Raw genomic sequence first — 25,172 nt, 5'->3', positions numbered from 1 at the left:
AACTCCAGAATAAGTTTTCAACACGGGACAACAACGAGGAGCGGACGTTAGTCTCCTCGAACTCTCAAATAAAACTGTGATTTTTATTTTTACTTTTTTGCCGACATGCTGGGAAACGACCTTTAGTAGTGTAACTACAGACTCTTTCACCAGCTCACCTTTTTGGGGGGTTTTTGGAGGAGAATCTCAGGTGAGGAGTTTCTTTTTTTTACCTGACGCAGTGTGTGATTGTGACTTGTTTAACGCTAACTGACCGACTGACTGCAGGTTCACACGCTCGTCGTTTCTCTCTGTCTGCTTTTTAAAAATGTGCTGGAAACGTGAGTCTTATTTCGACGTGTTGTGTCCAGTTTGACACGCGTTACTCTTAAATATGTTTGTCTCCTGGCAGGTTTTATGGCGGTAAAGGGGGGAAATGCAACAGGTTAGCATTCTAATACTGTGTGTGTGCGTGCGTGCGTGTGTGAGTGAGTGTATGCTAATTAGGGAAACAAGAATGTTTGATTTTGTATTTTAGAATTAGAATTTCATGATCTTCCTTTCATTGTAAATTTAGCAGGAAAATCTCTTTTGATAATCCATTCATCAGTTTGAAGCTTTTTTCATGATTAAAATAAGATTTCTGAATGTTTTACCTTCTTAAATGTGAATATTTTCTTTGTTTCTTTGCTTCGTGTGACAAAGAAATTATTAAAAGTGAATAATTTTGGTTTGTGGACAAAATAAGACATTTGAGAACATCATGATTTTCCAGGTTTGACAAGCACCGTTTTCTGACATTTTATGGACCAAACGATGGCTCAGTTATTATTGTCAAGAAAATAATCGACAGTTTAATGATAATGAAAATAATAATAATAAGTGACATTCGAGAACATCATCATTTCCTGGTTTGAGAAACACTGATCAACATTGTTTGACATTGTATGGACCAAGCAATTATTCAATTAACTGAATGAATAATTGAAAAACAGAAAACAATCGTTAGTTGCAGCCCTAATATGAATATTCTTTCACTCTATATTGATATAATAGTAAGCAACCTGCAAACATGCTTTGAGACAGAACTCACAGTTGCTATTAATGCTAGTTTGGCTCGAGTTTGTCATTTTATGTCCCTAAATGTCCATTAACTTTGCCTTCAGCTCTCACTCAGGAGCAAAACTGAGACTGGAATTATCTTAATTGGCAATTATCTTGATAATAATAATTATGTTTTTGACCATTGAGTAAAGTGAAACCTCATCCTAAACGAGTATGTGTGTATCTGTGTGTTTCTGCAGAAGATGCTGGCAGACAGTTGGGACAGTGAGTTATGTTGAAATCTGCTGCATCTGTAAAACAGGATGAGCACTATGGATGGAGCTGTGGCCCCTGAGCGGAATGGAAAGGACCGTGTTGTGCAGATCTACCCCAGGGTGTCCCAGGACACGGCCGCCTACTGTCCCCTGCAGATCAGCGTTGATGACACGGCGAAGTCGGTCGTCAACAATGCCATCATCACACTTGGCCTGGACTCCAGCCAAAAGTACACGCTGCTGGAGGTCAGGAGGAACAGTGAAGAGGAGATGCTGCTGGATGACAACGACTGCCCTCTGATGCGAGTTCTACTGTGGCCGACAGAGGCGCAGAGATGGCATCCTCGGGGCCAGGGCTACCACTTCATCCTGCAGCAGCAAGCCATCAATGGAGGCAACAAGGGAGGCAATGCAGATGACTGCTATGACCTGTGCAACCTCCAAACTGTGACTGAGGAGAGTATTCTCGAGGCTTTACGCCAGCGCTTCTATGGGTTGAAAATCTACACCTATGCCTGCAGGATCCTTATCGCCATCAATCCCAATAAGTTCCTGCCTGTTTACTACAACCCCAAGTACGTCAAGATGTACGAGAACCAGCCACTGGGCAAACTAAGCCCCCATATATTTGCAATAGCAGACGTGGCCTTTCGTACCATGCTCAGCAGGCAGGTCAACCAGTGTATTGTTTTATCTGGTGAGAGTGGCTCAGGAAAGACTGAAAGCAGCAGTTATCTCATCCATTGCTTGACTGCACTCAGCCAGAAGTCTTACTCCACTGGACTGGAGCGGACCATTCTTGGGGCAGGACCAGTGCTAGAGGTAGGTGACTGGGAGGTGAAGGTGCTGACACCTGGGTGCACTTTTGCCAAGTAAATATAACTTGACACTTTTGTTTCTCCCCTTCTGAATCAGAATATTCAATCATAACACTTACTGGCAATTTCTGTAGGTTTTATGTGGGCCTAATGAAGTGTCCCATGTGGTCTTCACCCATTTGCTTCAAGAATTGAGGTGTTGGGTTTCAGAGAGTGGTTATTAAATTAAGTTTTCCATCTGAAGTCATCCTGGCCATTCCCCTGACTGGCTGATTGTTAACAAGCAGTTAAATGGGTGTACCTAATAAAGTGGCTTGAAAGTTTCACTTTTATATTTTAGGGCCAGATTCTGATTACCTGACCTGACATTGATCCATGATTGGTTAAACAGAACATTTTTGGGGCCGGCTCAATCTGTAAATCCTCAAGTGGAGCTGCATTTAATCATATTTTTATTGTTTATTGTGCTGGTCTGTCACAAAATACTGTAGAATTTTTTCACTATTCCTGAGAGCCACACAAACACATCATAACCTAATAAACAGTGGCTGAGTGAGACCACCTACTATACTATACTATACTACTTCAGACAAATGACATTGTCAGGGTGAGAAGCGATCACAGTAGCAGAGAATTCTCCTGAGGGTCCAGGTATGATGTTGGCACCTGGCGTCAGCATGCAACAGGTGGGGGACACTTGCCCTTTCACTCCCTGTAGTAGGTCTAATGCAGAGTCTTCTGGCTGCTATTATTATCTTTATCTGGTGATAACACTTGGGAGCTGGTAAGAGAGTGTGCAGAACAACCTCTGTGGATGTTTGCTTTCACACACATAGCTCCTGCAGAGAATCTCCAGCAACACAATCCCATTGTGGTATAAGTTTGCTGATTGCATCCATTTCATAGTTTTCTTATCTGTTTTTACATCTCGTCGCTAGCTGTGTCGACTTGAAACCAAAAATTACCTTCTTTTACAAAGTTCACCTTCTAGTTGAGGGTAGTTGAGTTCAGGGTGGAGTGGCTCAGTGGTTAAGACCCTCACTTGTGTACCAAAGACATCATGGTTGCAAGTTCGATTCCACCCCTGGCTAATTGTACTTGATTCCATTGTAAGTCGCTTTGGATAAAAGCGTCTGCTAAATGACATGTAATGTAATGTAGTTTCCTTTTTAGACACACCAATCATTTCCGTTCTGGTGGGAAAAGAAAACACGGCAAATGTTGACCAGTGTGATGCATCGCTTAAACTTTGTGGCACTTTGAGCAAATGAGGGATGATCATATTGAGCCATTGTCATGCAGACATTTAATTAAGAGCAAAATGTTGTACGACACTTAACCATGTCATTGAGAAACAGGACACTATTTTTGCCCACACTTCCCTCCTGATCTCTGCTTTCTGTTTCAAATTTCTGTTAAATGACACAACATGTCTGAATAACTGATGTGAAACCAAGTCAAATGTCCTTTTTTTAAAAAAATGTTAGATGCATGTGTTTATGGGAAACACACACTTTTTGTTTCTCTTTTCTCTTCTTAAAAGCTGTGAATAGCAAAGGAAGAGGGGACATGAACTAGTACTCTTTAGTAAGAGATTTGAATCTAAATGATAATATCTGTTCTAAATGTTGCTTGCTTTTTACCATTTTCTCCGGTCTTTGCTTCTAACAGCACAGTAACAGTGCGTGTGGAGGCCTGTTGTGCCCGGACTTTTCTGAATCAATTCGCGGCCTAATCATCAACCAATTCTAACCTCTTGCGTTAAGGATCCAGGACCCAAATGACACCGTTCACACGCTCCCACACACACACAATCCCAAAGGACTTGCCTTTAATTAGAGAGTGTAACTTTATACTGCATGTATTCCTCCCTATTTTGGGAACAGGTCCAACAAGTTTGTCCCTGAAATAAGCAACAGCTTGAGTGTTTTTTTTTCCAGTGGCATTTTTGTTGTGTTGTGTTCATCCCCCTCAAAAGCAGAGGACATAGAGAGATCGGCTTAAAGGCTCTTTCCAAGATTGTCGTCATGAGGATCATTTGTTGCGTTAATCTGTTTGTGGGTTTTTTGATGGTTCTGTTTTTTTGGCTGCTTTTTTTGTGAACTCAGGATTTTCTTTGCATTAGTCACGGACTGTCAAACATGTTCCTTCTTTTTATCTGGACTCAAAAAAGTGTGACTTCTTTTTTTCTACTTAGATTTAATTAACTCATTGTGTCACTAAGCATGAGTTCATAGTGGAATCTTTATGCGGTTGGTGCTGATCTCCTTGATGCCGAAACACTGTCACTTACTCATGTAATCAGGGCCTGTTTATAATCTACTGTAAGTAGCTGTTAGAGTAACATTTTATTTGAAGTTAGAAGCAGGTTGTCTGTCTGACTGAGTTGCTGGTGGTTGGTTTGTTGCTGACCAGGAAGCAGAGTGCTGAGCTCCACAGGGGGAATGTGAAGGGCGTTGTCTTTGAGGGAGAGAAAAGAGAAACGGGAGCGTGTCGGAACAGGCTCAGCCAGTTTGCTGGAAAACCTACACAACAAAGTCATAAACACCTTTTCTTTTCCTTTCTTTCTTTCTTTCTTACTTTCTCATTAACTTCCATTGTCAAAAGTGCATTAAGAAGTGAAAACAGAAATGAAAAGTGTGTTTTCTTTAATTACACATTCCAAAGATGCAGGTATAACAATTAAAAAGACATTTGACTTGGTTTCACATCAGTTATTCAAACGTGTGGTACTTGGTATCGGTGTTGGTCATTAACCCAGTTATCAATGCAAGAGCCTTTAAAACCAGGAAAAGTCATCATCACAGATACCTCATCACCTCATGTGAGATGACATCTTTGTCTCGATTTTAAAATAAACAGCCCACAACATGGATCAGCTAAAATGCTGTTGCTGATTTTTATTTGCATAGTAACGCATGTGATATATTGGACTTTTGGAGAGCATTGTATCGGCTCATCCATATTTGAAAGGTGTCACCTTTCGGCAGATTATCGAGGGTGTGTCACAGACATGAAAAAGTCATCTCGAATCATCCATGATTCTATCAGGATTAACATGCCCCATTATCAAGAGATACAGCTATATTTTTGTTTCCAGTTGTACGTCAAAACTGGTGTTTTTCCTTTGCGACCGGCGGCTGTATCCCATAATCCACAGTGCATCATGTCCAGGAAATCAGCAAAAGTCAGGTAATATCACATGGCTGCACCATTAGGGTGGTGATTGATCACAGGGAAATATTGACAACCTCTGGTTTCAGGTCCCTGAAGTCCTCTGGAGCTCATACACCACACATGTTCATGTCAATATTTCCACGTGTTTTACTCCTCCTCAATGGTTTGAGTCAGAGACATGGCTAATCCAGATAACCAGCTCTATCTATGTGAGCTTCCTTCTTCTGTAAAAGATGGGGATAGTCTCATCTTTGATCTGATCCATTGCTTATTCCAGTTACATTTATATCAATCACTTCCTCCCCTGGTTATTTTAACGGTCAAATGTTTGAATCAGTCACATCTGTTGGCTCCAGTGGTTGCCTTCATATCTCAGAATGATGGTGACCTGCAGCATCACTTGTTAGTTTATACAAATAGGAGCAACAATGGATTAGTCTGAGCTCAGGGCAAAGAGATTCTGGTGTGAAGTCCGTTGTATTGACCAAACTGAGATTAGGTAAATGAGATGTTTAAAGCCTTTTGAGCCATAATATTAGATGACAGTTTTCTGTTTTCTGGAACCAGTACTCGTTACAGCATGGCTAAGAAAAAAAATGACTACTTCTGTATGGAATTATTTTTAAGACTACTGTCATGTTGTATTTTTTTTGGTTTTCATCATTAAAACTAAGCGTCATATGCATCCAATACTTATAGTTCACAAGTAGACATTGGTAACCAGTCCATAAGTCTTGGAAAGGCATTTGAACAGAGTTAACAGTCAACCCCATTGTTTATTCATAATATTTGCCACGTCATTTTATTGTGAGTCACAGAGGATTTCCAGATTAATGGATGCTTAAAGGATTTGGGGCTGAAGGCCACGCTTGTTTCTTATGCATTAGTTGTATATTTTTTGAATTGATCATGTTACTTGTTCTGTTCAAAACATTGGTCTAAAATGTCTCGATATTCAATTTGTAATTATGTAAAACAGAAGAAAGGCAGCACTTAATACTACGCTGTAATTGGTCATCTGTTATAGTTCATTCTCAGGTATCATCAAACGCAGTTTACTTCAGGAAACTCCACCCTCCACCCTGTCAGTCGCTTATTTTTCTGAAGGCAGTTGTTCTGCTAATAACCTGGAATATGTTATAAAAGTAAAATAGGAGCCTGTACACCCTGAGAAGAAATGACCTTTTATAGGATCTCACCTCTAAACCAGAACACCTGTTTCTCTCTTTTCCACATGTCAGCTTTATACTTTTTTTCTTGTTCCACATTCCTTTCATTTTTGTCCTGCTACATCTGATGTGTTTTAAGATAACTTGGATCGAAATGGTTGAAAATAACGCCACCGTGCATGCACAAGAAATCCTTTAGAGCGCGTGTGTGGAAAAGGGAACATTCCAGCAATTCACTGCGCCACCTGCAAGAGTGTGTGTGTGTTTGTGTGAACGGTCCAGTATGCAGACCTGTCTCACTGTCTGTGGCGTTGACTCTGACGTGTCGAGACACGACCCTCGGCAATGCTCAGACAAGAAAGAGGAGTATAGATTTTCAGGCGGAGCTTGGCTCAGCTTGTTTTTTACTTAAAATGTGTCCCAGAAGGCTGATCCAGTTTCAGCTGAAGTGTCAAATAAGCAGCAAATAACCCTGCATTTGTCAGTTTTCCCAGTGATATCTCCTGGGTGGAGTCTCTTGTCTCTATAGAGCATTTATTTAAAAAAAGGATTCAGGATTCTGCAGGGTCCTCCTGAAGCCGACCAGGAAATAAAGCCCCTTTTAAGCCCCTTACAATAATAGTACCTACTCAACGTGGGCAGAGTAAAGTCATCACTGCACAGCTGTATGAAACTGCTGTGACTTCCTTTAATCACGCAACATACACAAACTAGTGACTCATGACTTGTAAAGCAGTTGTTTTCACTGTAACTGAACCATTACAATCACTTAATTAAAACTATTTGTTCAGTTCTTCCTCCATGACATGAGCACAGACTCCGTCTGACACAGTCACTGGACTGAAATACAGCGGCAAGGTTTGTGACGTCGCCTAATACACCAGACTCCTCTGTTAAATATTGAGATTTTAAACATTTCCCTGGTAATTGTTAACCCACATTTTTTAGGATTCTAAAGTCTTTTTAAATGATCTATAATTCGGAATTGTTTGGCTTTGATTCTTGTGTTGGATGTCTCTTCTGTGATGGTACTCTGACCAATCAGTGGACGGCAGTCTGGTGACATCACGCACAGTATCACCTCAGCTCAGTAATTAATCATTACTAAATTAATTCTCAACTATTTTGATAATGTTTAAGTCATTAAAAAAAAACTTTCTTGTTTTTCAGGTTGTGGTTTCTTTGCTCCATATAATAAAGAAATCATTCAAACAGAGTGTTTTGGTTCGTGGACAAAACAAGACATTTGAGTATATCATCATTTGGAGGTGGACCCATGTTTTCTGACATTTTATGGACCGAGCGATGAATCCATCAGCAGATGAATCAACCATGAAAATAAAATGAGTTGCAGTCCTAGTTGAGTTAAACGCTCGTTTCAGCTTTTCTTCAGTAGAACTTTTTGTAAATCAGGTTCCCATTTGGAGATAAATAGATGATAAATTGCATTACAAACGAATGGACACCAGTGTGATTCACAGTGGTGGTATCATCATCGTACAGGAAGTCTGGTTGCAGGTGAATTTCTGGTTACAAAGCCTCAACATGGCGCCAGCCATGTCAAAAGCAGGACATGCAAATGTAAAGCATGATACAGATGAGGCGATGAGCTGATACAGAACTTGGTATCAGCAACTGTCTGATTTTTGATATTTGAAAAAAAGAGTAGCTGCAAATGTCTGGTACACAGACGGATTATTGAAAGTTGACAGAAGTATGGCTACAACGAATGATTATTTTTTATTATCGATTAATCTGTTGATTACTTTCTCTATTAATCAAGTACTTGTTTGGTCCATAAAATGTTAGACAAGGTTAAAAAGTGTTAAAACCTGGAAATTGGGTTGTGCAAAGTGTGCATTAATAAATTAATTATATATATCAGAATATATAATGTTATTGAACGATCAGCCAGCTCTAACAGCAACTATTACACACACTTTCTGCTTCAGATATCATTGTTTATTTACAGTCTACTCTCCCATGTGTCTCCCAATGATGTTTTTAAAAGTCTCGATTTGTCCACAAAATAAAATTAATCAGTTGTAATGATTTATTTTTTCAAATGGAGCAAAGAAGCCTTCAAAATATTCATATTTATGAAGCTGAAAAATCAGAAAGCTTGTTTTGATTATTAAATAACAACAGCTTCAAAACCGAAAAGTAGTTGACAAGTCATTTATTAATTGATTAATAATTGATTAAAGGAATCATTGTTGCAGCCCCAGAAAGAAGTAAAAGACTGAGTATAAATAAGTATAAATCAGACGCAAGTCTCGGACTCATATTTCTGTAGCTTGTTTAATTTATGCTAAATTGTTTGTATCTGTATAGCACTTTTCTAGTCTTGATAACCACACAAAACTGCGGAAATCAGCTTCACTGTTTCATTCAGTAATAGTCAGACGATAATGATAGGTTATTAAACTCGACATCACTTATCTTGTGGCTACATCCCCGCATATAGCTGCTGTGTTTCCTGTTAAAAATCAGACCAGGGTAATTGTTTTGTACAAGTGTCACACTGCAGTGTAATTGACAGGGCACTGGCAGGTCACAGACACCACAAGCCTTTGAAAAGGAAACTGTGCCTTTACTGTGTACAGTGTATTTACTTATTTGTTCCAGTGACAAGTTAATGAAAAGCTGCTTTAAATGGATCCTTAAAGCTGCAGTAGGCAATATCTCTGATGAAGAAAAAAAAAAAATGAAATGCCATTGGTGCGAATTTGCCTAAATCAACCCAAGATATATTAATAGAACTGGACCTGTGTTATTAGATGATCATTTTGATCCTATTTTAGGATCAAAATATTTATTTATTTTCTGCTCAAACATCTTGCCTACTTTATCTTTCATTACCTGTGCCTGTGCACAGATGTGATTCTCCTGGTTTGACCGCATTACTGAAGGTTGAGAAGCCATGTCAATCGCTGGCGGTAAACTGTGTTGGACTGAAGAGTTGAAGAAGTGGCGCTACAGTTACGGCTGGTTAAAACTTCCCGTCACTGTCGATATCAGCCAGTCAGCTTTGAGATATGCAGAGAAAAGTACAGGTGAGATGAGAAGACATGAGAGCTAGTTACACATTGGATGAAATAACAAAAGGAACACAGCTATGACCTGAAGACTGAACGGGCAAAAATCCATAATGATGGATTTTACCTAATTGATGCCATGCCAGAGAAATTCACTTACTGCACCTTGAAGATCAGGGGTAAAAATAAAAGTGACAATTATAAAATTTGAATAGAATAAGCAGTGTAATAACATAAAACAGGAATTCATACACAAGTAAGTATTAAACATGTTTTCATTAAAATGCACAAGAGTAAACGTGCAGTGGCCTAGGGGTTATTACGGTCACAGATTAAGAATGTAGTTCAGTCATGCAGTACAGGTGAATCTGGTATAACAGTGTTTATTGTAAGGGATTTGTTTTAGATTCCTGTGAGTGAGTGTGTGTGGGTGTGACTGCAGAGGACAAAGGGGAGAGCCCGAGAAGAAAACAGGGAGGCAAAAAGTGAAAGAAAGAAAAAGAGAGACGTGGAATAAATGGCCATTTTGCATCATAGTATCATTGCCATCAACATTTTATAGAGCTTCTATTGCATCTTAATGTTTCTTTATAGGTGAGACTGCCTCTTTATAATCATAAGTTGTGCAGAACGATTAGTTAGACAGTGCTACAACATAACATGACCAAACAAAATAAGCAGAATTTTCCGTGTGTACATGTTTATTAATTTCACCAACCAATTGAAAATGATTTCACTGCAAAAACAGCCTTGTTAAAAATAAAACAAATATTCTTAAACTGATTTAAATTTGCTTGTTTTAAGAAAAATAATCTGCTAATTGGGTAAGCAATTTTAGCTTGGCTAGAGCTAGCTTGAAGCTTGCTTCAACAGCCACTTTCAGACTCTACCAATGTGCCTTTAAATGAGGAACAGGCTAAAAATCTGGTAGTTTTTACCAATTCTTAATTGTAAGCTGTAATGTTCTATGAAGACAAAGTTAGATATTTTGTTTCTTTTGTGAGTGAAAAACATGCTAGCTAAGATTATTTTTAATTTTAGGCCAAAAATACTAACAATTTCTCAAAAATTAGGCTTCTTCTACTTCTATTTTTGTGTTCTTAATTCAAAATGATGTCACTTGTTACAGATATGGCTGCCAATTATTAGTCACTGCATTATGCAATCGCATTTTATATGTTGATATAGTTTTCCATCTATGAAAAGTAGGTCCTCATAGAAAGTCTGGGAAACACTGCCCTAGAGGATGCTCACATTTCTTCTTCCACGTATTCGACCAATTTGTATTTGTACTGTTAGTTGTAAACCAAACTCTTGTGGAAACCATGCCATGCCAACTAGAAAAATGGTCACGCTGTGTTTAGGTATCAGTGCCAGTGTCTGTGCTACATTTGTTGACAAATTTCTCTGTTTATCCCAGTCGAAATTTATGTTCCCCGTGTTTTTAAACAGGCCTTTGGCAACGCAATGACTGCAGAGAATAACAACTCCAGTCGCTTTGGGAAGTTCATCCAGCTCAACTATCTGGAGAGCGGTGTCATCAGAGGGTGAGGTGCCAGCTTGTGTACTCTCCGTCAGCACAGTTAACCATTTACTTTTGCTTGATGTACAGCATTTGCTTGGTTTCACAGTTACTTTTCTCTTCTTGTGTCATGAATGCTTAGTGTGGATTAAGCTTCACAAAGGCTTTGTTTACATCCTCCTCTTGTGTGTTTCTTGCAGGGCTGTCATTGAGAAGTACCTACTTGAAAGGTGCCGCCTGGTGTCCCGAGATAAGAGAGAGAGGTATGATGAAGTTCAGACTACATGATGCATACTTTTTGTCTGCCACATATTGGTGTCCATATTCGGTGATCATTGAAAGTCATTCAATGACTTGACTGACAGATATGGCAGACTACATGTAACACCTGACCTGACCAATCATCACGACTGACGTGATGACGTGGACAGGAAAATGGGCTTGGCCACGGGGGCGGGGCCAGGTGGGAGACACATGGGAGAGTAGACTGTAAATAAACAATGATGTCTGAAGCAGAGTGTGTGTGTGTGTAATAGTTGCTGTTAGAGCTGGCTGATCGTTCAATAACATTATATATTCTGATATATATAATTAATTAATTAATGCACACTTTGCACAACCCAATTTTCTGTCCTTCCCTTTTTGGCTTCTCTCTTTATGGGTCGATACAGCGGATCATCTACCTCCATCTTGCCCCTATCCCTTTTTGTCCTCTCTGTTACACCAACTGTCCTCATGTCCCCCTCTTCACAACATGATCCTTCTCTGTGGTCTTCCTCTCTCTATCTTCAACATCTTTTGTCCAAAATAATCACTAACTCTCCTCTGCACGTGAGCCAACCATCTCAATCTTGCCTCTCTTCGTTAATATCTTTGTGTCCATGAAGAAGTTTCACCCAGGAGCTAAGCTCAGTCTTTAATTATCTCGACTGTTATCATCATAATTATCTATATCAACTACTCTTATGATGATGACATTTTTTTGGCTATATCCCCCAGCTTAACAGCAACTAATTTCCACTCTACTCTTTTCCATCAGTATGGCGGGAGGTGTCCCAGATTATACACTACACAGGATTAAAGTTATTGATTTTCAGGGCTTGACGCTTAGCAATCTCCGTACATTGTGTGTTTACACAGCCATGACAGTGTAGTCTGTGCCAGTTTCAAGCTGTCAGTGTTCTGTTCACTGCACACTTTAAATCAATGGAGATCGAACAATTTATTGCAGAATTTGAATCGACCCTTATAATGTCCATGTGGTGCTTTTCATCATGATGGAAACTGCCAGAACAGACATTATTTCAGACCAGCAGTATTCTAATAAACTTTGCCTCATCAGCGTTGGATTCCCGTCACTGCATTTTCTTTTGCTTGCTGAGTGTGTTTCATCCTCAGTTTTTATGAATACAGCCATGAAAGAGACGAGTTGTCTGTCATATTACTTGATAAATTTGTTACCGGTTATGCCATTTAATACATTTAAGCATTTAGCAGACGCTTCTATCCAAACCAGCTTACTTACTTACAAAAGAGGAATACGCTATCCTCTGATGAACGGCGTAGTCGAGGAGTAACGCAAGCCTTTAGAAGAGCATTTAAGTAGCTAGAATCAGTGATTTGAATTTGATGCAGGCAGCTCAGGGTAGCCAATAGAGCTCAATTAACAGAGAGGGTGACATGTGCCCATTTGGGCTGATTGAAGACCAGGCGTGCTGCCGCATTCTGGATCATCTGTAGCGGCTTCGCAGGTCGCGAGGCCTGTTGGCAGGTGAGATGACCAAAGCCTCTACTAGGAGCTGAGTAGTCTGTTGAGATAGGCACAGCCTGATTTTTCTGCAAAGCGACATGACAGGACGACAGTTATAAATGTCTATGTATTTGAACAGCACAGCCTCCTACTAACATGGCATTGTTTTGGTTGCCTGATGAGATTGCATGCCGTCAGATACTGGAGCTCTATAATCATGCTTAGAGCTGCAACTAATGATTATTTTCATAATCGATTAATCTGTTGATTATTTCCTCGATTAATCAGTTAATCGCTTGGTCCATAAAATATCAGAAAACGTTAAATGTTGAGTGGTGTTCGTCAAACCTGGAAATGATGATGTTCTCAAATGTCTTGTTTTGTCCACAAACCAAAATTATTAACTTTTATTGATTTCTTCGTTATCCGGAGCAAAGAAATTCGGAAATCTTGTTTTAATCATGAAAAAAGCTTTGAACCGATTAATCGATAATCAAAATAGTTGTCGAATAATTTAGTAATCGATTCATCGATTAATTGTTTCAACTCTAATCATGCTGTTATTGTGAAGTTTGGTGTTTCTTACACTCGGAGAAGTACTCATTTTTTGTAGAATATCAATGCATGAAAGTGAAACTCAAAGCCACAAAAAAACTCAAGACACGTTTTCAGTTCTCAGTGCAGTGTTGAGTCAACAACAGAGTTGAAATGAAAGTCACATGGTGGACTGTATGTGAGCTCTGTTTTCTGACCCGCAGGAACTACCACGTGTTCTACTATCTGCTGGTGGGAGCGTCCAAAGACGAGCGGGAGGACTTTTATCTACTAAAGCCACAAGATTATCTCTACCTCAAGCAGGTACCTTTGCTCCACTGTCTTTACAGCATCAGAAATATAGGACAGGTTATGATCTGCTGTGTGATTTGATGTGATTGAAATAGGTAAATCCAGCGATTGATGTTAAATAGAAAGACATGCTTGATATCGTAAAAACTTGGGTAAATTATAGCTCTCCTCGTGTGCGCTCACATAAAACTGTAAGACCTGGTTTATAAGTGCACCTGTTTTTCTTCACAATCATCTCCGTATATTAACAATTTAAGAACATGTCAAACTCCAGCATGTTGATTTATGTTTTAGTGAACAAGAAATGTCTCTCTATTTGGTTTCAGGTGTATTTTTAGTTTATTGTGACAATGCAACATGGATCACTCACTCCCACTAACATATCGTAAAGCACTTTACTTCACTTTAAAATCAGGTTTCTTCTACTGCACTTAAACCTTCAGTTTAATTTTTATTCTAAAGTTATTTATTCATGCTACTTTTTATTATTTAGTGTAGGCAAAATAAGGATTTAACCACTGCATATGATATTTGTATCTTGTATGTATATATAAAGAATTATTTTAACTTCAGTGCAGTTGATATCAGTGTCATGGAATTAGATTTTTTTTTTTGTAGGTTTTGCATCCCTGATAATAATAAACCTAAGACTAAACTGTATTGTCAGTGAAGTCGGGTTATTTTAGAGAGATGAAAATTATGAAAATGTAAAACTGTGAATGAAACACAAGAGAGGGAGTAAATAATTTGTACACATTTTAAGGAATTTTTTGTTTTTATAATTTATATCGTCATGATGATCTAATTTCTTTCCATGCATATATTAAGAAGTTTGGTCTAGGGCTGATATTTTTCAAAGCAATTGAATACCGGACCAAAACATTACATCTTCATCAGGCATGTTGTTTTTTTTTTTATTCTAATTTAAACGACTCAGTATTATACAAAGAATTGCAAACTTCAGAGATTTGTTAGTTGACAAAAGTAAATGAAATTTGCCACAGAATGTTACTCGTCTTTTAAAACTGCTCTTTGACTCCGTTCCTCTGATTTTTGAATTAATCTACCAGTTATATGTCTTTAGCCCCTTTTCCACCTATAGTCCAAGCTCGTCTCACCTTGTCTCGCCTCAACTCACCATGGCACAGCACAGTTTAGGTTGGTTTTCAACTACAAAATCGTACCTACTCAACATGGGTACTATATACTCAAATACAGCGATAGGGTTTGTGATGTCGCTCGCCATCAGTAGTGCTGTCGCTAAATACACCCGGACTCCTCTGTTAAATATTGAGATTTTAGACATTTCCCTGGTAATTGTTGGAGATTATCCCACGTTCCGTGTCATGCTGTGCCAAGGAGAGTCAAGATGAGCCGGTGGAAACGCACCTTTGTCTTACTTAATGTTTACACTCATCTCTCTCTCTATACATCTCTGTTTCTTTTGCAGCAGGGCTTCCATATAGACGATGTGGAGAAATTCGGGCAGGCGTACAAAAGGCTCCAGCAAGCTATGGAAATGGTCGGCTTCCTGGCCTCCACAAAAAAACAGTATGTGTGGGTTTGATAAGAAACGCTGCAGGTGAAATCCTGCTGGCCGGAGTCAGACTGAACCGTGTATACAGGGACCAAAATGAAATCAGTTTTCAAGAGTGAGAGTGAGAGAGTGAGCAGAGTCAGGAGGGATTCCCTGAATGAAGGACGACAGAAACCTAGTGACGCTCGCATGTAATTCAGTGTTAAGTAAGTCATTATTAAGTAAGTAATTTGTCAAGGAGGCAGAATTTAAAGCTATAGTGTGTAACTTAATAAATATCACTTGAGTTCAAAATGTTGTCAAATGACTTCACACAATGCTGATGAAGTCTGTCAGCTCCACACAACTCTGTGTTCCTTAGTATAGCAGTGTTTACATCTCCTGTCACACGGTGACATTCCAGCGCCGCACACAGGAAGTGATTTGTTTGATGTCAAAATGGACTGAGGCAACGGAACAGCAACATTGTGCAAGTAAACTGCAAATTCACAACATAAGGAAGCGCCCGTATAAAGTTTCAGAAGTGAATCTGACTGCTCAAAGTTAAACTGCTACTGTAGTCATGTCTGATAGTGTTGCTCGTTTTCTGATGAAGGACACAGTGTACAAATGTTACGTCATTTCATTCACAAAGAGCAAATCGAGAATTATAAAAACAAAACCGATCGACAAAAAAAGAACAAACCTGGGCCTGCCTCTTCTTTTAAAAAAAACATAATCATGCTTTACTTGCAGTGCAGCTTCCGTCATCATTGGTCTCTCCATGCCCCCCAGTTTAGTTTGGGATCCACTGAGTTCATGGATAATTCTTCTTTTCGTGATAATACTTATCGAAGGCATGTGGGGGATTTTCTGACGGGACCATCAGGTGGTTTTAACGGTGCTTCCCCAGAGACCCTCAAACTATAACAGGTATAGGTAATGGATGAATTTAGGTGGGATTTGTCATGAAGGACAGAGCTATAAATGCCAGACAGTTAAAATAGACCCAATATCTAATACTATTACAGCATAGCTGGTCCTCTAAGACTGTGTGGAAAGCCAAGAATACCAGAAGTATTTACTGTAAATGCCCCACCAACAACATTTCACTCTACTTATCAGTTAGATGGTGTGTCATGTTATTGTACTGATCTAAAAACTGCAAGAAATGTATTGTGCAATTTAACTGAACACTGTTGGGAAGAGTTTCTGCTTCCTTCGTTAGTTTCAATAACAGGTCGGAGCTTGTCAAGTCAAACAGGAGAAGAATGCAGGGAGCATTGTTGGCAAGTGCAAAACAGCCTTCAGGACACAGTGTTGCACATATAACTGCACCAGCAGCACCTGTAGTGCAGTCTCTGATATTCCATTCAAATTGGTTTTCCACATAGTAAAGTGTAAAAAAAAATGACCAATCATTTGTATCATTAATCCCTCTGTCAATTCTTTGTTCTCCCTTAACTGATTAGTTGTTTCTATGGAAGAGTATTAGGGCCACATGTAAAAAAGAAGTTTACTTACTTAATCTCAGAATTCATGCTGCGGTAAAATGAAAATTGTGCAAAATATCTGTCAGGGTTTCTCAAAGATGACAACTACGTCCTCGACTGTCTTCATGTTTATGGTGCGTTCCATTTGTAGTCGGAATTTTGGAATTTGTTTATTGAGTACTGTAACTTCTACAGTACTCAGTGTGCTAATTCTCAGTTGCTCAAGGTTGACACTGGTACGTTTACACCAGCACAGCAATGTTTAGAGTCCCAGACTCCATTCAGCTGTGTTTTATGACTGGCAGCAAACAGCGAGGCTGTATACGCAGGAGAAGAGATATAAATAAGATACTGAAAGATATCGTACGACGTTTGTGTGTATGTGTATGTGTGCACACGCGAGCGTGTGTGTTATCAGTCAGAAGTAATGTCGGAAAGACCCTGGTAAACTGGAGCTTGATGTTCAAGGCTTTAACTGTAAATCCAAATGTGAATAATACGACATATTTGTCTCAGTGTTTTCTCTCTGTGCCCAATCTTCTTACCACCTGAAGAATGCAGTCAATTTGACACCTCAAAGAATCAGTTAGGACTCAATGACAACTCATTCTAGTTGAAAAGAATGTTTTGACGGCACCTGGCACTGCACACACTGGTCTGTTCTTACAACAAAGAATGTCATTTACTGCCATGGTTGCCATGGTATCCCACATACAGGTGAAAGGAAGGTGAGGGTCTCCATGTCAAATCTGCATTGCACACACTGGAGATTCCTTGAATTAATCGAGAGCTGACACACTTAAAAATTGTGCTTGTATTGCAGCTCAAATCACATTTGCAATGATGTTTTCACCAAGATTGTTCAGCTATAGAATCCGTGATGACAAAAATAGGAATTCTAAATCATTCAGTTCAAAACTTTCTTTAAGATATCATTGCTTTGAATCGAATCATGACAAAATTCACACCTCTACCGTCTACATCACCTGCATTACGATGCTACAACTTCAGCAGACTTCGTTTGGCTGTGTGTAATACCACTTCTATTTGTGTGTGTGTGTGTTTGTTCCATGTAGCATATTCTCCCTCCTCTCCGCCATCCTCCACCTGGGCAATGTGACGATCACAGCATCAGACGACACTCAGATCCTGGAGGCTGGACCTCCTGAAGTCCTGTCTACACTGACTGACCTGCTCAAGGTTTGTTCATAAAACACAATTGGATCTGCTAGACCTCATATTGAATGATTTATGAATGTGTCTATTGCAGTATTTCAGAACTTTTAAAGTTATTTTTAGGTGAAAAAAGAGCTGCTGGTGAAGACTTTGACCAAGAAGAGAGTGGTGACCGCTAATGCCACCATAGACTCACCATACACACTCGAAAAGGTTAAGTTTCAAGCACTCTTATTGGGATCTTATTGTGCATTTAATAGGAGGCAGATTTCAGTTTTGATTTGATTTGTTTGTTTGTTTGTTTCTCTGTGTGTAGGCCTCCAAAATGCGGGACTCTATGGCCATGTCATTATACAGCACTCTGTTTGACTGGATCACCCTTCATATCAACCATGCACTGTTCAATAGACGAGACATGGAGGATTCAGTCTCTGTAAGTCACTAATGATCCTTAAAAAAATGCAATACTCATCACAAAATATATACATATATATGTATGTATATGTATATATGTGTATATATATGTATATTGAATGAAAATTGAAACTTGAATATATTGAATGAAAATCTGAATATATGGAAAGAGTTAAAATAGGGAATGAAACTTGAATATATTAAATGACATCATATTCAGTGACATCATCAAGGCACTGGAACAATCTTGTGTTTTGTTGTTATTCAATACGGATGTTGCTTCAGGAACAGTAACTATGAGTGAGTCAGCACATAATCTTTTAGCTGTTATACTAGTAAGTAATGAAGAGATCATTAACACTCGTGCAAGTGCATGCTTGTATGCGAGTAAGAGTGCATAGAAACTCCCACCAGGAGTATAAACGGGGAGAGAAACAACTCCGACACATGAATTGTTCCGTCTACTGTGTTTATTTGCAGTGTTTGTCCATCGGTGTGTTGGACATGTTTGGATTTGAGAACCTCCGGACAAACAGCTTTGAGCAGCTGTGCATCAACTACTCCAACGAGAAACTGCAGTGTTACATCAACCAGCACATCTTCAGGGTTCAGCAAGTAGGTGTCATTCGTGTTTTCAGCCAAACGTCCCTTTCATTGTTCAATACTTTTGCACAGTACAAACACAGCTGAAACCCAATCCAGTTGACAATAATCAGTTGACACCTTAAAACCCACAGACTCATTGTTTCATGAACTGTTTCTCTCTGGCTGTATTGCAGTATTTGCTGTTTGACTGTCACTTATGGCACCTTGGCACGGTTAAGTTGCATTTCCGTTAGCGATAGCACCTTGTACCAGGTACTATTTTTAGCACCTGCGGAGGCGATACTATGCATGACATCATCAGTCTGCCGGCCACTGATTGGTCACAGGAAGAGACATCTGACACAAAAATCAAAGCCGAACAATGCCGAACTGTAGATTAGTTAAAAAGACTTAATACATCCTAAAAATTTGGGTTTATCGCCAACAATTACCAGGGAAATGTTTAAAATCTCAATATTTAACAGAGGAGTCTGGTGTATTTGGTGTCTGGTGACAGCACTGCTGATCGCAAGTGCCGATCGCATCACAAACTCTGCCGCTGTGTTTCAGTCCAATGACTGTGTCAGACGGAGTCTGTGCACCGGTCATGGAGGAAGTACTGTACAAATATTTTTAATGAACTGATTCTAACGATTCAGTAACACTGAAAACAACTGCTTTACAAGTCACTAGTCACTGGTTTGTGTGTGTCGAGTGTCTCGAGGTGAGGCGAGCTGGGACCACAGTTGGAAAAAGGGCCACATACTTCACCCACAGAAATAATATAAATTCTGTTTCCAGGAAGATTATGTGTCAGAGGGCATTGCTTGGCAAAACATTGACTACAATGACAACAGTGGCTGCATTCAACTGATCAGTGAGAAGTCGACGGGACTCTTTGACCTGCTGGACGGTGAGAGCAAGTACGTGAACCCTCACCTTTTAACTTTTCTGCCTTAAACACACGTGATTGTTATGTTACATGAGTCCAAAAACAGTTGTAGTTCCCCCGAGTCATCATAAAACACTTAAACAAGAAGAAATGTGCTAATTGTTATTATATTATTATTCATCTTTTTTAAAAACAACCTCCACTATCACTCCTGATGATGTGGAAGATAGTGGATTGGCCAATGGAGAATGCTTTACTTTACTGACTTTATTTAGTCTATTTAAAATGTATATTCTTGCCATTTTCTATTAGCTCATTCAGTATCTTTATACCTACTTTATATAATACTAATTTTATTACCCTTATTTTTTATTTTTTTAATGGAAAAAGAATGAATAAAAATAAACCACTGCTTTTTATAGCAGGATTTACTGTTAACTCACAGTTGATATAAAATATATTGTATTGATATTGAGGGTCAAAATGATATGGACGTCTCTTGACCTTTATGAATAATAAGGGAATCTTTTTTTTCCCTTCCATGTCACTTTTGGGCGTTCTCTGTAAACCTATAGATCATCTTCTTAATATGTATATAAAAAGCTTTGACATGTAAGAGTACTGTAATATCGTGTGTTATCAGTTAAAGTCAATAGTCGTAAATATTATTTGTGCCGTTTTCTCTGCCTCTCCAGTGCAGCCATTTGTTTTTCTGTGTCTTGAATCCTCTCATTTTCTCTTTTGAAATATCATTAATAAAGGAAGACTAAGCTTAATTTACTTTATCAAAATGTTTTTCTTTGATGTTCATATTGAACAGTTTCCGTCTTTTAAGAGTGTTTTTATTTATTTGAAATTTTTATTTCCATCTCTTTCCAGTCATTCCCAACACCCTCAGCGTCTCCCCGCAGACCCTGCCCCAAGAAGTGCCAGAAGGAAGTGACATCACACTCTCTTGTAATGTCACCCGGGTGCTCACCCACCCCACCTACCTGTCGGTTACCTGGCTGCTGAAGACCGCCACAACATCAGAGGAAATCCTGACGTTTGGTCCACAGGGTGGTGTCACCACAGGGGCAAAGTTTGCGCGGCGCTACGCCGATGGAGGCATCCGACTTGTTCCTGGGAAGAATGGAGTGTTTGAGCTGGTGATATCCAGGGTGATGACGTCCAACGATGGGACTTATGAGTGCAACGGAACAGAGTGGACGCATGAAAACGAGAATGGCGGAAAGTGGATAAAGATTGTGGAGAGTACAAAGGAGATGGGAACTGTTAAAGTCATTCCAACAGGTAAGAAAAACATTATTATCTGAATATTATAAACTAAGGAAGGGTTCACGCTGCGTTGAGCAGCTAACAAAATGCATTCAAAGACCTTGGCAATTTCCATCACTTCTGCGGGATCTACAGTGTGTTGACTAGGAGGAGCTTCTTCGAGATGCATTCAAGAAATATCGTAAATGTCATCACTTCTGCAAAAATACATGATGTCCGCTAACTAAATGCTTTCTGCTGCTGCCACATGGTGGTAACAGTTGTTTAAATTTTAAATGAAGGACATTTACGTGTGTTAGAAACAATTATTCATTATCAATATGTTACCTAGGCCTACTTCATAATGACACTCATTACACTTATGTAATGCTCTCTTACATGATTAGAAAACCTTTATTTTGGAAAGTTCAGGAGCTAAAGCACTATCGGCCCCGAATCTGTGTGACATTGTTAAATATGGCCCTGCATTAGGAGTTTCCCTTCATACTCAGCAGTAATTACACCGTATGTGTGCAGTTATAATAGAGATTTGAATGTGTAGATAATTTTCCTGTAGGGAGCCAGAGATAATCTTCAAATCTTTTCTCCCGCTTCTTGATAAATGAGGCTACTGCTCTGCATGTGTTTGCAGTTTTCTGAGCTACTGTGTTGGGTTTCAGGAAGGAAATGAAGGATGGGAAAATGAAGAGAGGGATGTGGGAGAGGTCTCTCTCTCTTTTTGTCTCCCTGTCTTTTATTTATGTTCCCTGTGAAACTCTGTCTTTTTCTACACTTGGCCCCCCTTTGGAGGCTCTTGACCCTCACTGCCTGTATTTCTGTCTCATCTTGTCTTTAGAGAAGACACACACATTCTTGTGCAACAATCTTAGTGAGGACACTGATAAGCAGTGTATGTGGAACAATTCCATTTCGCACAGTACGGTACACAAAAAAAAAGTACCAAAAATAATCAGCATCTAACATTCCATTTTTTGGCCCCGTTCCCTTGAGGTACCAGAGTAAGATAGTATGGTAATGTTGGGTAAATCAGCTCCACCCACAACAGTCAGTTTATTGTGCAACAAATATCTCTTCCGCCTGCAGTCTTTTCTCATACAAAGCTTCACGTCTTGTTTAGAAAAACAGCCACAAACCAAGCAGAAAAAAAGTTATCCTTCATTGTTGTCTGTCGCGTTGAATGTCATGCTACATATCTCGCTGACATGGCCATTGGACATGGCCCACACCTTGCCTACCACATGAAGGTGCTGTTCGCAGTTGGAACGCAAGCCTTACAAAGGGCTTTACCATTGTAAACTGTACCATACTGTGCCAAACTGAACTGTACCATGATGGAAAAACAGCAATAGACATACCATGTTCCCTAGCCCATTACTAGAGGTCAGAGAAGTCATCTTTTTTCCAATGAATTGTGATTCTTTCTTAAATTAATCTGTATTGATTATGAAACCACCATAATCGAGAAATCACAAAAGTGTAAAATCAGACCATCACAATCTGGACTATAAACCGAAGAAGCAAGTTGAATAAAAGCCAACAAAACAAAAGTATGTGCACTCTTTAAAACCAAACTAAAATTTCTTGGTAACACAACCCAAATGGGCAACAAGATGTCACATTACCACCCGGAGGTGGAGGATAAACAAACGACTCCTGTTGCTGCCGATCAGCAAAAAAGTTAGCAAGTAATGACGAATCTCAAAACTGAGAAAACTCTGAAACTCTGAAAAAAAATATTTCGATTTTTCTTTCTTCCCTTGGTTCTCCGTATGTTGTTCAATTTTGTATTAATAAATGCTAATGGAAGAAAATACAATAAAAAAATAAATAAATAAACAAATAATGCATTAAGATGTAATTACATAGTCACTTTAGAATCTGAATTTAGAATCACTTTAGTATCATAATGGTTGCTGTCAGAATTGTAATCAAAGGTTATCTAAATATTTCCACCCCTATCCCTTAACCATCACAGATAAATGCCTAAGCCTAACGTCTAACCTAAACCTAATTCTAACTCTAGAACCATAAAACCAGTGCTTCAACCTCGAAAAGCCCATTATATTTGTGAGTACCAGCCCATATGCCCTTTAAAAAGATGGGTTTGAATCAAAATTACGGCCTAAAAGACGTGAACACACACATTCTCACACAGCATACCTACTCAGTTACTTACTTACTACTATTAACACAATGCAATCCTTAGTCATACCAACTGAATGCTTAACCACTAACCCTAAAACCCCTCCAAAAGCCTTTTAAATGTGTGAAGCTGTATATCTATATCTATGTGTGTATATATATCTACACACACACACACACCCACCATCTCTCTTTCATTTATTCTGGTTGCTGTGGTCACCATATCTTACATCTTCTGGGTAACCATATCCTCTTAAGTGTTTGAAAACACCTAGTGGTTTATAATGAAACCAGAGATGAGACACACACACACAGAGGTGTCACTCTCAGGTCCATTGTGTCCCAGTCTGTTCTTATTGACTCACCGGCTTGAGTAAAGAGGATGAGAAATGTCAAACAGAGTGGGCTTTGTCTCTTTTGTCCTTTCTCAGACACCATACAGAGACTCTTCCCCACATACTGCAGTCTGCGTTGTTAGTGGAGACCAGATCCAAAGCCCTGATTCAACTCTGTTTGAAGATATACAGAAAAGACTAATGGCCACTTTTCATTTGTAGGGCTTTTTTACTTTGAGTGCGTGTGAAACATCTTTAGCATCACTGCTGAACAAATCCGCTCCTCTGAATGTTACTTGCTGAATGATTTATTTACTAAAATTTAGAAGTGTTCAGAAGTATAGTCATTCCCGGTTCCAACTTCCATTTTAAATGGAACGCAGCAACCGCGATCTTAAATGCACATGTTTTAGTTATGACTTAATTTGTCAATTATTTCCTTATTACCTTATCTTTAGATGTGTTGGATTTTCTGATTGATCTGTCTTTTAACATATGTTGAAGCCATGTCTGCATTTTTATGAGTAAACAAAAACAACCAATTATTTCAGGGTTTTAAAGACACTCAGACTCTATATTTATTGCCTGAACACAGAATGATGAAGGGTCTGACACTGTCTCTGTCCTCTCAAGGTCAGTCCCTCAGTGTGAAAACTACGTCCTCGTCTTCGTCTCCGCTCCTCTCCCCCGGCGACACACTGACCCTCCTCTGCTCCGTCGGTGCCAGCAACCTGCAGGCCCTCGCCCTGGAAGTGACCTGGCTGGCCGGCGACCGTGACATCATCACCATGGAGCGCAGCGGGGTTGTGATCTCAAACACGTCCTCAAGCACCGTGCAAGGAAAGCGAGGTGAGGCGAGCCTGGAGAGAACAGGAGCCGGGGAGTACAGGCTGTCTGTGAGGGGAGTCGGTGAGGAGGACGGAGGAGAATACACCTGCCGAGTCCGAGCCTTCATTGACAAAGGAGGAAAGAGCGCGGGAGGAGGTGGGAGGTGGCACATGGCTGCTGAGAAGAAGTCCAGCGCTGTGACAGTTAAAGTGTCTCAGATCAGTGAGTAAAACCAACAATTTTGAGTTGAAAAATGTTTTCAAGTTTGGGAATGGCTGAAATTCCACATTAAGTCATATAAGCAAATGAATAATGATATAAATGACAAAAAAGTAAAGTGAGTATTGTTTCTCTATGTGACTGTGTTGAGCTGTGTGAATGTGTAAGAGTGCTACGGTGAATCGGATGAATTTGGAGTCTTGAGGGGAAGTTTTTTAATACTCGAGTCAGCCTGTCGACTCCTGTTGTCGGGATGATAGATTAGTCATGCCTGTCCTGCTCTCTGCTACCACTGGATTTGCTACTCCTGTGTGTGTGTATGCTGTATGTATGTGTGTGTGATGCTCTAAAGAGCAGCGGTGTCAAGCACAGTTGACACAGCAATCAATTGCAGGCATGGTGGGTGGTCTGTCTGTCTGTCTGTCTCTCCTCCATCTTCTTCCCATCGTCTCGCTGCTTAAATCAAAGACTCAGCCACACGCGTACTGGGGTTCCACAATGCTCGTCTGTTTATTAAGCATAAACTATACTCCAACCTTACATTTGATATCTACTGTTGTAAGCAGGTATCAAATGCCTTAAAGGGCCATTTCCCTATTTCAAATATTACAACACACACACAAACACAGTACCCACAAGGCCACACCCGCTCTTAAAGGACCTGGCTTGGCCTGCA

General features: G+C 39.6%; 1 protein-coding gene across 1 annotated transcript; it reads left to right on the top strand.

Annotated features, from left to right (window-relative positions):
- On the top strand, positions 1-24,507 carry LOC122759957 (unconventional myosin-IXb-like). The gene is made up of 13 exons (XM_044014977.1): positions 1-190; positions 1,346-2,120; positions 10,953-11,047; positions 11,223-11,285; positions 13,531-13,630; positions 15,069-15,169; positions 17,704-17,827; positions 17,927-18,016; positions 18,120-18,236; positions 18,698-18,832; positions 19,604-19,721; positions 20,574-20,987; positions 24,083-24,507. Exons 2-13 carry the CDS (start codon positions 1,347-1,349, stop codon positions 24,505-24,507), a joined length of 2,556 nt encoding a protein of 851 aa, XP_043870912.1. The 5' UTR covers positions 1-190; position 1,346.
- The last annotated feature ends 665 nt before the right edge of the window (positions 24,508-25,172 follow it).

This window comes from Solea senegalensis, unplaced genomic scaffold, assembly GCF_019176455.1.
Source record: "Solea senegalensis isolate Sse05_10M unplaced genomic scaffold, IFAPA_SoseM_1 scf7180000012694, whole genome shotgun sequence".
Classification (NCBI taxonomy): Eukaryota; Metazoa; Chordata; class Actinopteri; order Pleuronectiformes; family Soleidae; genus Solea; species Solea senegalensis.
Note: the sequence above shows the minus strand (reverse complement) of the source record. Positions and strands in the feature narration are given on the sequence as shown.